The sequence below is a fragment of the Lepidochelys kempii genome, chromosome 2 (genome assembly GCF_965140285.1).
Source record: "Lepidochelys kempii isolate rLepKem1 chromosome 2, rLepKem1.hap1, whole genome shotgun sequence".
Classification (NCBI taxonomy): domain Eukaryota; kingdom Metazoa; phylum Chordata; order Testudines; family Cheloniidae; genus Lepidochelys; species Lepidochelys kempii.
Window position 1 is genome coordinate 255,293,089 of NC_136381.1, and position 13,074 is coordinate 255,306,162.

The window sequence follows — 13,074 nt, forward strand, 5'->3', positions numbered from 1 at the left end:
CCCCTTTTCCTAGTTTCACCCTTACCTCAGAATACAGCAATGCTGCTTCTCCTCCAACTCCTTTCACCTGGGCTCTCCCTAGGGAACTGGGAGGGAGAGCTTTTAAGCAGTATGAGTGAGACCTTGATTGGTTCCAGCTGTCTCCATTAGCCTAATGGCCTTAACTGACCCTTTGCCAGTTAATTGGGGTCAGGTGCTGGCATTAGCCTAATGACCTTAACTGGTTAATTAGCTTCAGGTGTCTTGATTGGCCTGGAGTAGCCTTTGTTTGGCTATCCAGGGAACAGGGACCTACCTGCTCGTTCTGAGGCTGATATACTTTACTTTCTTATATCCTTCTGGTCTGAGTCTGTCACAGCCTCCAGAGGATAATAACTAATAGTCCAACATGGATTGTCAAGAGCAAATCACTACACATAAACTTAAATTTCCTTCTTTGACAAGGTTACTGGCCTAGTGGATGGGGGGAAGCAGTAGCTGTGATTTATCTTAATTTTCGTAAAGCTTTGACACAGTGCCACAGGTCATTGTCATAAGCAAACTAGGGAAATGTGGCCTAGATGAAATTACTATAATGTGGTTAGTTATAGTTATCAATGGTTCACTGTCACACTAGGAGGATATATCTAGTGGGATCCTGTGGGGGTCAGTCCTCGGTCCGATAGTGTTAGGTATTATTAATAGTGGCTTGGATAATGGACTTGAGTATACTTTTACAATTTGTGAATGACACCAAGCTGGGAGAGGTTGCAAGCACTTTGGAGGACAGGATTAGAATTCAAAAGGACCTTGATAAACAGGAGAATTTGTGTGAAAGCAACAAGATGAAATTCAGTAAAGACAAGTGCAAAGTACTAAATGTAGGAAGCAAAAATCAAATGGACAGCTGCAAAGCGTGGAGTAACTGGCTAGGCAGTAGATGGCCGAAAAGGATCTGTGGGTAACTGTGGACCTGAAATTGAATATGAGCCAACAATTTGATGCAGTTGTGAAAAAGGCTGATATCATTCTAGGGTGTATTAATAGGAGTGTTCTATGTAAGATACAAGAGGCAATTGTTCTGCTTTACTCAACAGTGATGAGGCCTCAGATGGAATACTGTGTCCCGTTTTTGTGCTCCATTTTAATACAGAATGAAGAAAATCTGGAGGAGAGCAACATAAATGATAAAATTTTGAGAAAACCTGACCTATAAGGAAAGGTTAAAAAAATTGAGTATGTTTAGTTTGGAGAAAAGAACACTGAAAGGGGACCTGATAATCTTCAAATATGGTAAGGGCTATTATAAAGAGGATAGCAATCAATTGTTCTCTGTGTTCATTGAGTGGATGTTTTCAGAGAACTATCCATGACCAATTTGTGGTTTGTGCCCTGCTTCTTGACAGTCTGCCCTGAGTTTGGCACTCACACTCATGAGCTATTGCAGACAGGTTGACAAAAATATCTTGTCTTGTAACAGTTAGCATATGCTAATTGATAATGTATTACAGAGACAGCGGTTGTTGTATCCAGTCACCCTAAGGTAGAAGGTACTCCAGGGACATTGTTCCCTTAAAATCCAGGCTTGATCAGTATCCTCAACACAGAGCGGACTGGTGCTGGCTCTCTTCACCTAACACTCTTGAGAACATGGGCGGTGGGTGAATCCACCGGGAAAGTTAGCCTCTATGCCCACTGGAGCCCAGCCCCCACTGTGGCCTCTGGCTCCTGCCCAGTCTCCCCCCGCCTCCGTGGCCACTGGCCCCTGCCCCAGGCTAGTCCCCCCCTGGACAGCCAGGCAGCACGGCCCCAGCCTCCCCGGGCCGCGCTGCTGGGCACACCCCCCACCCTGGCCGAGCAGCCAGCCCCAGTGCTGGGCGGGTGGGCAGGCGACATGGCCAGAGTGCCTCCTTCCCCCGACAGGTGGCGCAGCCGGAGTGGCCTTGGCCCCAGTGCTGGGAGGACGTGTGGCATGGTGCAGCATGGCCCTGGGGGCACACTGCAGTCCCCAGCCTGCCTGCCCCAGGGAACAGCATGGGCGGTGGGAACGTCAGACTGTTCGAGAAGACAATGCCTTCCTGTTCCAAGATACCCACTGCCCATGCTTGAGAGGATTTTCTGTCTAGATCTTGTGCTCCAAACACTGCAGACTCAGGAGACTCTTGAGGGGGTTTTCTGTGTTGCACAGTTCGAGATGGCAATCAATCAGGCACAATATTCTGTTTCTGACCTTATAAAAATGATTTGTAACTCTGAAAGCAAGTCCTTGTGTGATGGCAACGTATTAGATGATGATGACTTTGTGCCAGTTCGTATTGAGAGTTACTCTGAAAAGGAAGACTGTGTTTCTGTTGATTTTTCAAGTTCGTCTTCAGACAATGAGAAGCTTCTCTTCAGCACTGGTATAAGATTGGAAGAAATGTAGTTGGGGATAATTTCTTCACCAGTCCTCAGCTTGCTGAAGACCTGCTCAATGAAAATTTGACCTATGTTGGAACAATCCAATGAAACAAGCCAGATATACCCAGTGAGATGCACTCACATCTCAGCAGAGAAAAATTGTCGTCAGTGTTTGGGTTTGCTTGGCTAGTCACCCTGATTTCTCTTATATTCCAAAGGAGAGCAAGTCAGTAATAATTTTATCAATCATGCATCATGACAAGGTTGTAAAATAAGATAAAAAGAAACCCTACATAATTCTCTACTAGTGATATTAAAAGTGGTGATGATAACATGGACCATCTAACAAGAATGTGCTCCTAGAAGGTGCAAAATAAATAGGCAGCCAGTGGTTCGTTTCTTCAACATGCTTGATGTTGTTGGAATGGCAAATTTTGTCATTTTCCCGCTTGGCACAACACTCGCCCTAGACAGAGAGGGCACTTGTTCCTTTTCAATCTAGGAGAGTGTCTCGTAGATGGACATATAAAGAGAAGAATCCTTGCTTACCTGTCATCTCACCATGCCCATCAAAACAGCAGTCTTGTCCCTTGACTACCATCAAAAAATAGATCCCTTCGGAGCATGTAGGAAGCTCGGCAGTGAACACCGCTACATTTGCCCAAGGTCAGCTGCCCAGAAGAGCCGCAAGCAGTGTGGAGAAAGCAGTGAATTTGTACGTGCTAACCATTTTATTCATTCCACGTTGATGCTGATGTGTGAAAATCGCTCATACTAAATTAAAATAGTGCTAGTTCTTTCAATTTGCTAGTGAATTAATTTTTTTCACCTAAAACATTAAAGAATTGTTCTTAGGATCGGAATGTAGTTTGGGAACAAAAGTCACTCTCAAAACAGTTAATGTAACTTTTTTCATGACACTGGATTTTAAATAATTTTTTTTTTTGTCCTAAAACATTTAAAAATCGTTCTTTGTATCCCAAATGCACTCAGATACCAACTTTCCCCATGACACAATTAATGTCACTTTTTTCTCGTTATTGGATAAAGGTTAAATCTGCAATCTTCATCAGTCCCTGCTGTTGGAGGAAGGCTTTTGCATACTGTGCTCACTCAGTAATTGATGTTTCTTTTTTATTAAATAATATATACCTCCTCATTCATCCCATATTTCCGTCCCTGGTGAGACACTGCTATGCTATTGAACATCCCAGTGTAATGGATCCATGGACTTTCCTGCAAAGAAAAATAGGAAAATTTATCTGAACTTACCAGAAAATTTTCTTGCTTCTAGTGGGAAAGTCCTTATATCCAACCCATCTGGCATAAGGATTATAGTTCTGAGGGAGTGTTAAACAGTCACACTCCTCCATGTTTTTCATGGGCATGATTTTATATATAACTTCTCTGGTAGTTGGGGTGAAATTTGAAGTTGCTTTGTTGTAGGAAGTGTTGTTAGGAAATTCTTTTTCTATTAACACATGAATTGATGTTTAAAGGCATGAGCTCCAAAAAGCAGCTTTGGAAGTATCTGTAGCTGGCAAAGGCTGGCAACTCCCAGCCTGCCATGATTGACAGGTCTCATTTCTTCCCCCAGGAAGCTGCAAGCAGGAGTAAGACCCATTGTAGTGGATCTGCAGACTTACCTGAAATTTTCCTTTGTGTCTAGTGGGAAAGTTCAGATAAATTTTCCTATTTTCTACCTCCAGAGTGCCTTTTGCCATAATACGAAATTCACCATAAAATTAAATTATGTTAACAGTGACTACAACAATGTTAAGGCAGAATAACTTTTCATGTTAATGGAATGTGTGATGGTCAAGTATGCAGATCTAATTTTGATATAATTTATATAAAAAAGCATATAAATGATAGCATAGAGTGTACACTTATAAAGTTTGCAGAGCATATCAAACTGGGTGGGTTTGCAAGTGCTTTGGAGGATAGGGTTAAAATTCAAAATGCTCTGGACAAACTGGAGAAATGGTCTGAAATAAATAGAAGGAAATTCAATAAAGACAAATGCGAAGTACTCCACTTAGGAAGGAACAATCAATTGTACACATACAAATTGGGAAATGACTGCCTAGGAAGTACTGCGGAAAGGGATCTGAGGTTATAGTGGATCACAAGTTAAATGTGAGTCAACAGTGCAACACTGTTGCAAAAGAAGCAAACATCATTCTGGGATGTATTAGCAGGAGTGTTGTAAGGACGACAAGTAGTAATTCTTCCACTCTCCTCTGCCCTGTTAAAGCCTCAGCTGGAGTATTGTGTCCAGTTCTGGGTGCCACATTTCAGGAAAGATATTGACAAACTGGAGAAAATCCAGAGGAGAGCAACAAAAATGATTAAAGGTCTAGAAAACATGACGTATGAGGAAAGATTGAAAAAAAATTGGGTTTCTTTAGTCTGGAGAAGACTGAGAGGGCACATGAAAACAGTTTTCAAATACACAAAAGGTTGTTACAAGGAGGAGGCTGAAAAATTGTTCTCGTTAAGCTCATGCTCCATCCCACCTCCCCAGACACTCAGTTGAAAAGCAGCTGGCAATGTAGCAGGATGCCCATGGAACAATGGGATTGGGTAACCTGCATCGTGTGACGCTGCTAATGTGGATGCAGTCCAGTGTCATAAGGAGCACAGTGTGGACACTCAACAGCAGTTTAATTCCAGCATTTTAATAAAAGTGGTATAGCTTGCGGTGCAGAAACTTGCCAGCGTAGACATGCCCTCGGTGTTTTGTTCTCGGCAAGCCCAGCGGTTTTGATTGTCACGTTCACCATTAACTGCACATTCAGCATGGTTGGGGGAGAGTCTGTATGCAGAGGGAAGTGCGTGGACACAATTTGGGGGCTGCAGGGATGACAATGAAAAGATGTTTGCTGTTTAAGATGGTGTGAAATTCCCTTTCGGAGAGCACTGCAACTTTTCCCACTTTTGTTAAAACAAAAAAACCCCAAAACAAACAAAAACCAAAAAACTTTCTCTTGGCTACCACAAGGGTGATGGATCTTTTTGGTAAAAGCAGAGGTTGGCACTGGACACTATTGCATAACAATGCAAGAGAATTTTGTTATTTTTAACATTTGAGGCTGTAATTGTTTAGATTTGGTAACTTAAATTCTGCTTTTGCAGATAGGGCTGTACCATCCCTTTTGCAATTTTACGATTTGTATTCTAAGCTTAAGGCAAAGGACTGGGGTTCAGGAGATCTGTGTTCCATTCCCAGCTCTGCCACAGGCTTTCTGGGTGTCTGGGCAAGACATTTAGGTCTCAAATTTCCAAAAGTGGTCATTAATACAGGTGCCACAGTTTTTAGGTGGCAAACTTAAGAGGCCTATGGCCTGGTTTTGAGGTTCAACCCTCAGCTCTGCCTCCAGAAACCCCACAGTCTCCTATGCCCATGGCTCATTGCTAAGGCTTTGAGTCTGTCACTGAAGTCATGGTTTCTGTGATCTGTGTCTTCTGCAGCAGCAATTTCGGTGTGTGGGAGGGGGGAGCCAAGTAGGGAGCTCCTGCCAACCCCCTCCTCGAGCACTAGCGGGGGTCCTGGGTCACCTCCCCCAGCACCCGGGCCACCTTCCCCAGCACCAACGCCTCACTTAGTCATCCCAGTTAACGTTGTTTTGTTGTTACATTGCTGATCAGTTAGGGAACATGCTCATTTAAAGTTGCGCAATGCTCCCTTATAATCTTGTTTGGCAGCCGCCTGCTTTGTCCACTGCTTGCAGAAAGAGCAGCCCATTGAAGCTAGCTAGTCAGGGCTTGGAACCAGGGTGGACCGGCAGCCCCCCTATCAGCTCCCCGCTCCCCTAAGTTCCCTGTGCAGCAACCACCCAGCAGGCTACCAATTGCCAGGCAGTTCGGCTGTTCCTCCCCCCACTGCCGTGTGCTGCTCCTGCCCTCTGCCTTGGAGCTGCTCCCGGGAGCCTCTTGCTTGCTGTGGGGGGGGACGGGGTGAGAGGGGTGCTAATGTCACAGTGTCCCCCCCCTCCTCCCACTCCTGCCCCCTGCTCCTGTACCCTATCTCCCCAGACCAGGAGGACACATGACAAGGCTCAGGACAGAGGGAGCTTGCTGGCAGCAGCTGCTGTCTCAGCTTGCTGGTCTACTTAAAAAGGCGGTGTACGTAGAGTGGGGTCAGCATACTTAAAGGGGCAATGCACGTCTCTCTCTCTCAAACACGCACTGTGTGTCTCTGTCCCTCTCTGCTATGCTGTCTCCCCTTCCTCCATTTGTGCTGCCTTGTAGAGTGTGAGGCTACATTAACAACACTGTGTTAACCCTTGAGGGCTCAGCTGAGTGCTAGTTCATCATTTAGCAGTAAGGCATTTCCCAGGAAATAACCCACCCTCTGACTCCACCACCTCAACCAAGCTTCACAATCATCATTGCTGTGTACAGTATTAAATTGTTTAAAACTTATACTGTCTGTGTGTGTGTAATATATAGTCTTTTGTCTGATGAAAAAAATTTCCCCAGAACCTAACAACCCCATTTATATTAATTCTTATATGGAAATTGGATTAGCTTAACATTGTTTCGCTTAAAGTAGCATTTTTCAGGAACATAACTACAGCTTTAAGCGAGGAGTTACTGTACTAAAACTACCCATGACTAAAACGTAGCCTTGATCATTGCACCCTGAAAGGAGCTTTCACAGACTTGGATAAGTACAGGATGGACAACTGCATGATGTGGGACCTCTTCCTATACTATGCATGCCCATCCAGATTTACCAGTTTTGAATCCCCTTTCCCTGTGGAAGCAGAGGGGACAATGTGTCCCACTGACATGAGTGGGAGCCCGGCACACGGAATAAATGTACAATGAGCTACCAAGTGTATTCTTTAGTTCACATGCTAGCGAAGTTCCATGAAAATTTGAATTAATGTTTTGTGTAGAGTTGCTGCATGCATACATGACATTCCACTACAGCCTGGTACAGGTAATTATTAAATAGTTGGAACTGAAACACCACTATCTCATTGAACAAATAGATAACATTGAAGGGGTTTCATTTTATTACACATTTTTTGTTGGGGTTGCATTTCATTACACAAATATTGAATGTGTAAAGAAATGCAACCCTAATTGGGGTTTGAATACAGAATCCTCTAAATGCAATGCAGGGGCTTTGTCCACTAGGCTACAATAATCGTCCTTTAGGAAAAACGGGCAGTTCTGCTGTTAAACCAGCCATAGGAACTGGGGTGGGGAGAATTTTGAGATGGAGAGGTTGAGGCCAAAATGTCCAGACTTGTTATTAGGATATATAACTGGAATATTCTAAAGGCACAGTCCTCAAGTGTGTCTGAAGTTTGTTTGTGCTTAAAAAAATCATGTTTTGTATTTAGGATGATTGTGCAATCTGGGATGAGACCAGTTTTTGCTCTGCCATCTGCTCATTTTGCCACACACTTTCATTGAAAAAAAAACTAAAACAAAACCCCCCCAACTCCCCTCCCCAAAAAACACCACCTCCAAAAACAAAAAAGAAAGAACAAAGTTAACTTTTGATGAAAAACTGTTCAATCACAAGTTAAGTTTTTATGAACTGTGCAAAAAAAAAAAAAAAGATCATGCTATTGGATGAGTTACGAATGTAAGTGTTGCTGTTAAAGAGGGATTGAATAGAGGTTCTCTGATGATGCTCCCAAAAAGGGTGCCAATATAGGTGGCGGCTCTTGTGATTTAGATACTTCTCCATAAGGAACCAGATGGAGACCCACCAAACAGCCATTAGCTGATAACTTTTAGCCACTACTAAAATGGCCTGCATTTGAACTGACACCAAGAGGGCAGAGGGGGGTGTGTGTGTTCTACATCAGGAAAAATATTTGTTCAGCCCCAAATATTTGTTCGGATCCAAAGCTCAAACTGCAGTTAGGTATCTCATTACAGAACTTCTGTTCACAAAGTTGAATAACTGAGAGGTATAGTGTGAGTTGCGCATTACCCACTTCTCTGACCAGATGGATGGTAAATTTGAGCCCTACAGAAAACATTTAATTATTAATTAAAAAAAAAAACTGCGTTAGTCTAAATGCTGAGACTGGAAAGTGATCTAAATAGAACAGGCAGCGGGGGGTGGAACATAATTGCAGTTTGTTTTCATTAATTAAGAATGACCGTGTATACTTGTCTCATGGTTCCACTTCACTTGATCAATCGTGTGCTCCTCTCTAATTTGTGAAAGTACATAGGTTATTTTCCCAACTCCACGCTGTTGGTGTTTTCTCTCTCCTATACATATGTTACATATTTTCAGATTATCTATATTTTCTCTTGTTAATTGCTTGAAATAGTGCATAAAAATAATGATGATGGCACTGCTAGAGGCAAGAGATTTGTGTTGGTGAACAAGCATGTATATCCCGAATATCATCTTCTGTGAATTTTGGTGGAATCTCGACACCTAACTCCATTAGTCTCATTTGAGAGACCTAGCATAAGGCCCTAGGTTCTGAGTCTCAGGGGACGAGGCCTAGGCCCCAGCTAAGCATTCCTTACTCCCACCAGATTCAAGCAAATCTCCCATTGGCTTCAGAGGCAGGGAGTGCTGAAGAGGGCCCTCATTTTGCAGCCGTTGTTAAAGCTTACTTGTAAAGTAGTACATGGTATGCCGGTGGATGCTTCAGGAATAAAACTGTGAACTAGAACAATAAGAATATCTAAAGCAAAGTGGAGAAAAGTATTAATATAAGGCATTAAATTTCCTTTTTCTTCCCTTCTAGGATCTTAGCTCATTTGCCATGCCATTCCTGGATGGAGATGTGGAGAGCTCAGACAAAAGTGCTTCTCGAAAGGTAGGATGTTTCAAAGCTTTCATCCTCCTTGTAATTTCATAGTGCTTGTGGTAGTATAAACACATTTTATTTTACTTAGGTTTGCAGAGGCTGGGAGTCTTGGGCCCAGATTCTTCCCTGCTGCAAGTCCCCAGTGTCCATGGAATTAGACCAGGGATAAATATAGCCACTGCTGGGTTGCCCTGCATCACTGTTGTACTAATGTGATACTTCCTTTGAAGAAAGAAACATAGTCCTTACTACAGCACTGTTGCTGTAAACACTGCAAATTAAATTTAACTTAATGCAGTAACACGCCTCACTGAATTACAACAGTTGTCCCTAGGAATATGGTTAGCTACTGTGTGATTCAAGAGGCGTTGCTGTGTGGTGTTGTACAATAAACAAACAGATGTCTAAGGGCGTCAGTCTAGTCCCTATGAACAGTTCCCTGACTTCTGGCCAGTGAGTCCTTTTAACTCTTTATAGTATTTTTGATCTGTTTATTACCACTATTGGCAAAATAAGCTGTAAAATTTAACTGAAGCCAAGGAAGTATGAGCTTCCTGCTTAATAGCTCAGGCATTCTCCCTTAATCCCCCTGGAGGTATCTTACTGGAATCCACTCCCTTGCCTTCCTGCTTGTTTTTCCAGAAGCCTGCTGTTAAACTAAACCAAACATATTAATTTGGCAAACATCCCTTGCCAACAGTCAGACAAATACATAGAAAGACAGTATTCAAAACTTGTTATAGAGCAGCTCCATGACCTTCACAGTGGCATCGGTTGTGATGGGGTCTCCTGGTTCCCAAAGTCCTGGCCTCATAGCTCCAGTAGAGTTTGGAAGATGCTGTCACTCGTTCTGATCTCATTCCAACATGGCTATTCTTGGAGTGCAGTAGGTCTGGGGGTGTGTGGGTGTGTGTGTGTGTGTGGCCATGCTGTCTAGTCTGGAGAATGAAGAGTAGACCTCCCCGAAAACGTGCCAGTTCAGCTTATAGCTGCAAAATGGCCTATTCTGACTTACAATAACACTTATGCGAAGAATATTAACTGTATGGTTAAATGAGACTTCCTACAGTCTATCGAAGTGTCTGTATTTTGTGGCTCAAGGCAGGGGAAATGACAAATATTGCCCTAGTGAAGTTAATATGTGTCCAGAAGTGACACTTAAATAAATTGGCTTTTGTTAGCACTTTTTTCTCTATTATTTTGCACCTCAGAGTAGAGAATAATCATGTTAGAAGCCAGTCCAATCCATCAGTAGTTCAGCATCCTAATGTCAGTGACCTTGTTCTTTTCTGTGTTCGAACTTCTAAGACTGTGATGCAGGAGTCAGAGATGGATGGAAGGGAACTCATGTAGACACTGGATGGGGAAAAAATGTACAAAGTCACTGAAAGATATATATATTTGGTGGATCATAAACTGAAGAGTGTGATATCTTTGCTCTGAATTTTTATGATGGTGAAAGGCAGTAATTTCTGGCTAAAAACTGCTTTCTCCATCTACAGTCTCCTATTTTCTCTTGATGATGGGAAAATTATATGAGGGTCAATCGTTTAAAAAAAATATGTACCTGATTTTCTCTTGTGGTCTTACTCGTTCCCAAGGCTGTGTGGTGCCTCTTTGAAGTCCTCCTTTGACATTTTGGAGATGCCTGAATTTTTCCTACCAGTTTTGTGATGTCATTCTGACCAGTGACTTTCTTGGGAAGAGCTGAAACAATGTTTCCCAGCAACCACCTCTTCTTTCAGTAGCTCCAGTAAAGATATTTTTTGAACACCAGTCACTCAGCCTGCAGAACTGCCATTGACTTCAAATTCTATGCATGGCACAGCTGTAGGATTGGGTTGTAGGATTCGTACCATTGAAGAGGTATGAAATTTCTGTAAGTCAGCCTTTGCTGAAGATAAGCAAACAAACAATTCAAATTAGTATTTTACTTCAGGTAAAGTGGTTCTCCCTTCTCCAAGGTTGAAATCACAGTCTGACCCATCTAACTTGCACATGCAAAAAGAAGTGACTCCTTCATATATAGGGTCTGTTTCCCATGTCCCAGTCATTTTGGAGACCTGCAGTAAATCAGAGATGTCTATCTTTTCATACTTAAATCCCTTCACTGTCTAGGTTATAGAGTGAGTTAAAGGTGAGTAGTCCACAAGATCTCACTATCATCTGCTTTTAAAGTTTATCATTAAATTTGACTGTTCTTCCTTGGGAAAGGGTGCAAAGGCACTTTTAGAAAATGTATTTGTAAGTGTTTCCTGTGGTGCTCATCACTATAATATCTGAGCAGCTCACAATCATTAATGAATGTATCGTCCTAACATCCCTTTCAGGCATGGAAGTAGTATCCTTATTGTACAAATAGTGAACTGAAGGACTGAAAATGTTTTGCCCAAGAACACACAAGAAGTCTGTGGCAGAGCTAGGAATAGAACGTAGATATCCTGAGTCCCTTCCAGTACCTTAATTGCTTAAACTTAAGAATAATAATAAGCTATAACCATCCTTCCTCTCCTCACTGTCTGGTGCCATGTGAACAAGGAGTTAATCTCAGCTCAGCTTTCTCCTTCACTGCTCAGGGCAGGGACTATAGTTTGACTGCTTGGAGACTTCTCATGTAAGCTTCTGGTGTGACATGCTACCGAAGCAGCACTTGTTGATTGGGTGAATGTTCTCCCTCTTCTATAGATAGGGGGAAGTACATCAGTATTCATGCTGTTAGACCCTTATGGAGAACTTGGTACTGTTGATCTCCAAATACACCTGTCCAGGAGTTCCCTGAAATGATGCAAGTCCTCCTTTCTGATGGAACTCAGAGTATCATTAAGACAATTAGTTCCCCCCACCTCCAGAGATCTTACCTATGGAGTCCCACAAAGCTCAGTCCTGATGTATTCAACATCTATATGAAATAGCTGGTGAGACTGAGAGACAACATGGACTAAAGCCTCAGCAGTATACTCTGATATATAGAATCATAGAATTGTAGGACTAAAAGGGACCTTAGTCCAGTCCCCTGCATCTAGATCATGCCTGACTGGTGTTTGTCTAACCTGCTCTTAAAAAATCTCCAATGATGGAGAATCCAGAACCTCCCTAGACAATTTATTCCAGTGCTTAACTATCCTGACAGGAAATTTTTCCTAATGTCCAACCTGTACTGCCTTTGCTGCAATTTAAGCCCATTGCTTCTTGTCCTTGTCCTATCCTCGGAGATTAACAAGAACAATTTACCTCCCTTCTCCTAATAACAAGCTTTTATGTACTTGAAAACGGTTATTAGTCTTCTCCAGTTTTTTCAATCTTCCCTCACAGGTCATGTTTGCTAGACCTTTAATCATTTTTCTTGCTCTTCTTTGGACTTTTTCCAATTGTCCAGATGTTTCCTGCAGTGTGGCACCCAGAACTGGACATAATAGTCCAGTTGAGGCCTAATCAGCACGGAGTAGAGTGGAAGAATTACTTCTTGTGCCGTCCTTACAACACTGCTGCTAATACATCTCAGAATAATTATTGTTTTTGCAACAGTGTTACACTGTTCACTTATGTTTAGCTTGTTGATCCAATATGACCCCCAGATCCCTTTCTGCAGTACTCCTTCCTAGGCAGTCATTTCCCATTTTGCATGTGTGCAACTGATTGTTCCTTCCTAAGTGGAATACTTTTCTTTTGTCCTTATTGATTTCATCCTATTTACTTCAGACCATTTCTCCGGTTTGTCCAGATCATTTTGAATTTTAATCCTGTCCTTCAAAGAACTTGCATCCCCTCCCAGCTTGGTATCATCTGCAAACTTTGTAAGTGTACTCTCTGTGCCATTATCTAAATCATTGTTGAAGATATTGAACAGAACCAGACCCAGAACTGATCCCTGCAAGACCCCACTTGATATGCC

General features: G+C 42.5%; 1 protein-coding gene across 11 annotated transcripts in view; it reads left to right on the forward strand.

The window, feature by feature from the left end:
- PRKAG2 (protein kinase AMP-activated non-catalytic subunit gamma 2) overlaps positions 1–13,074 on the forward strand; it is a 379,638-nt gene that overhangs the window by 103,506 nt on the left and 263,058 nt on the right. For all 11 annotated transcript variants that reach the window (XR_012157633.2, XR_012157635.2, XR_012157636.2 and 8 more), the window contains exon 2: positions 9,120–9,191. Coding sequence is in view for 7 of the 11 variants with exons in the window: in XM_073334621.2 (XP_073190722.1) it covers positions 9,120–9,191 (72 nt within the window). In the remaining 4 variants the exon portion in view is untranslated. The remainder of the gene's footprint in view (positions 1–9,119; positions 9,192–13,074) is intronic.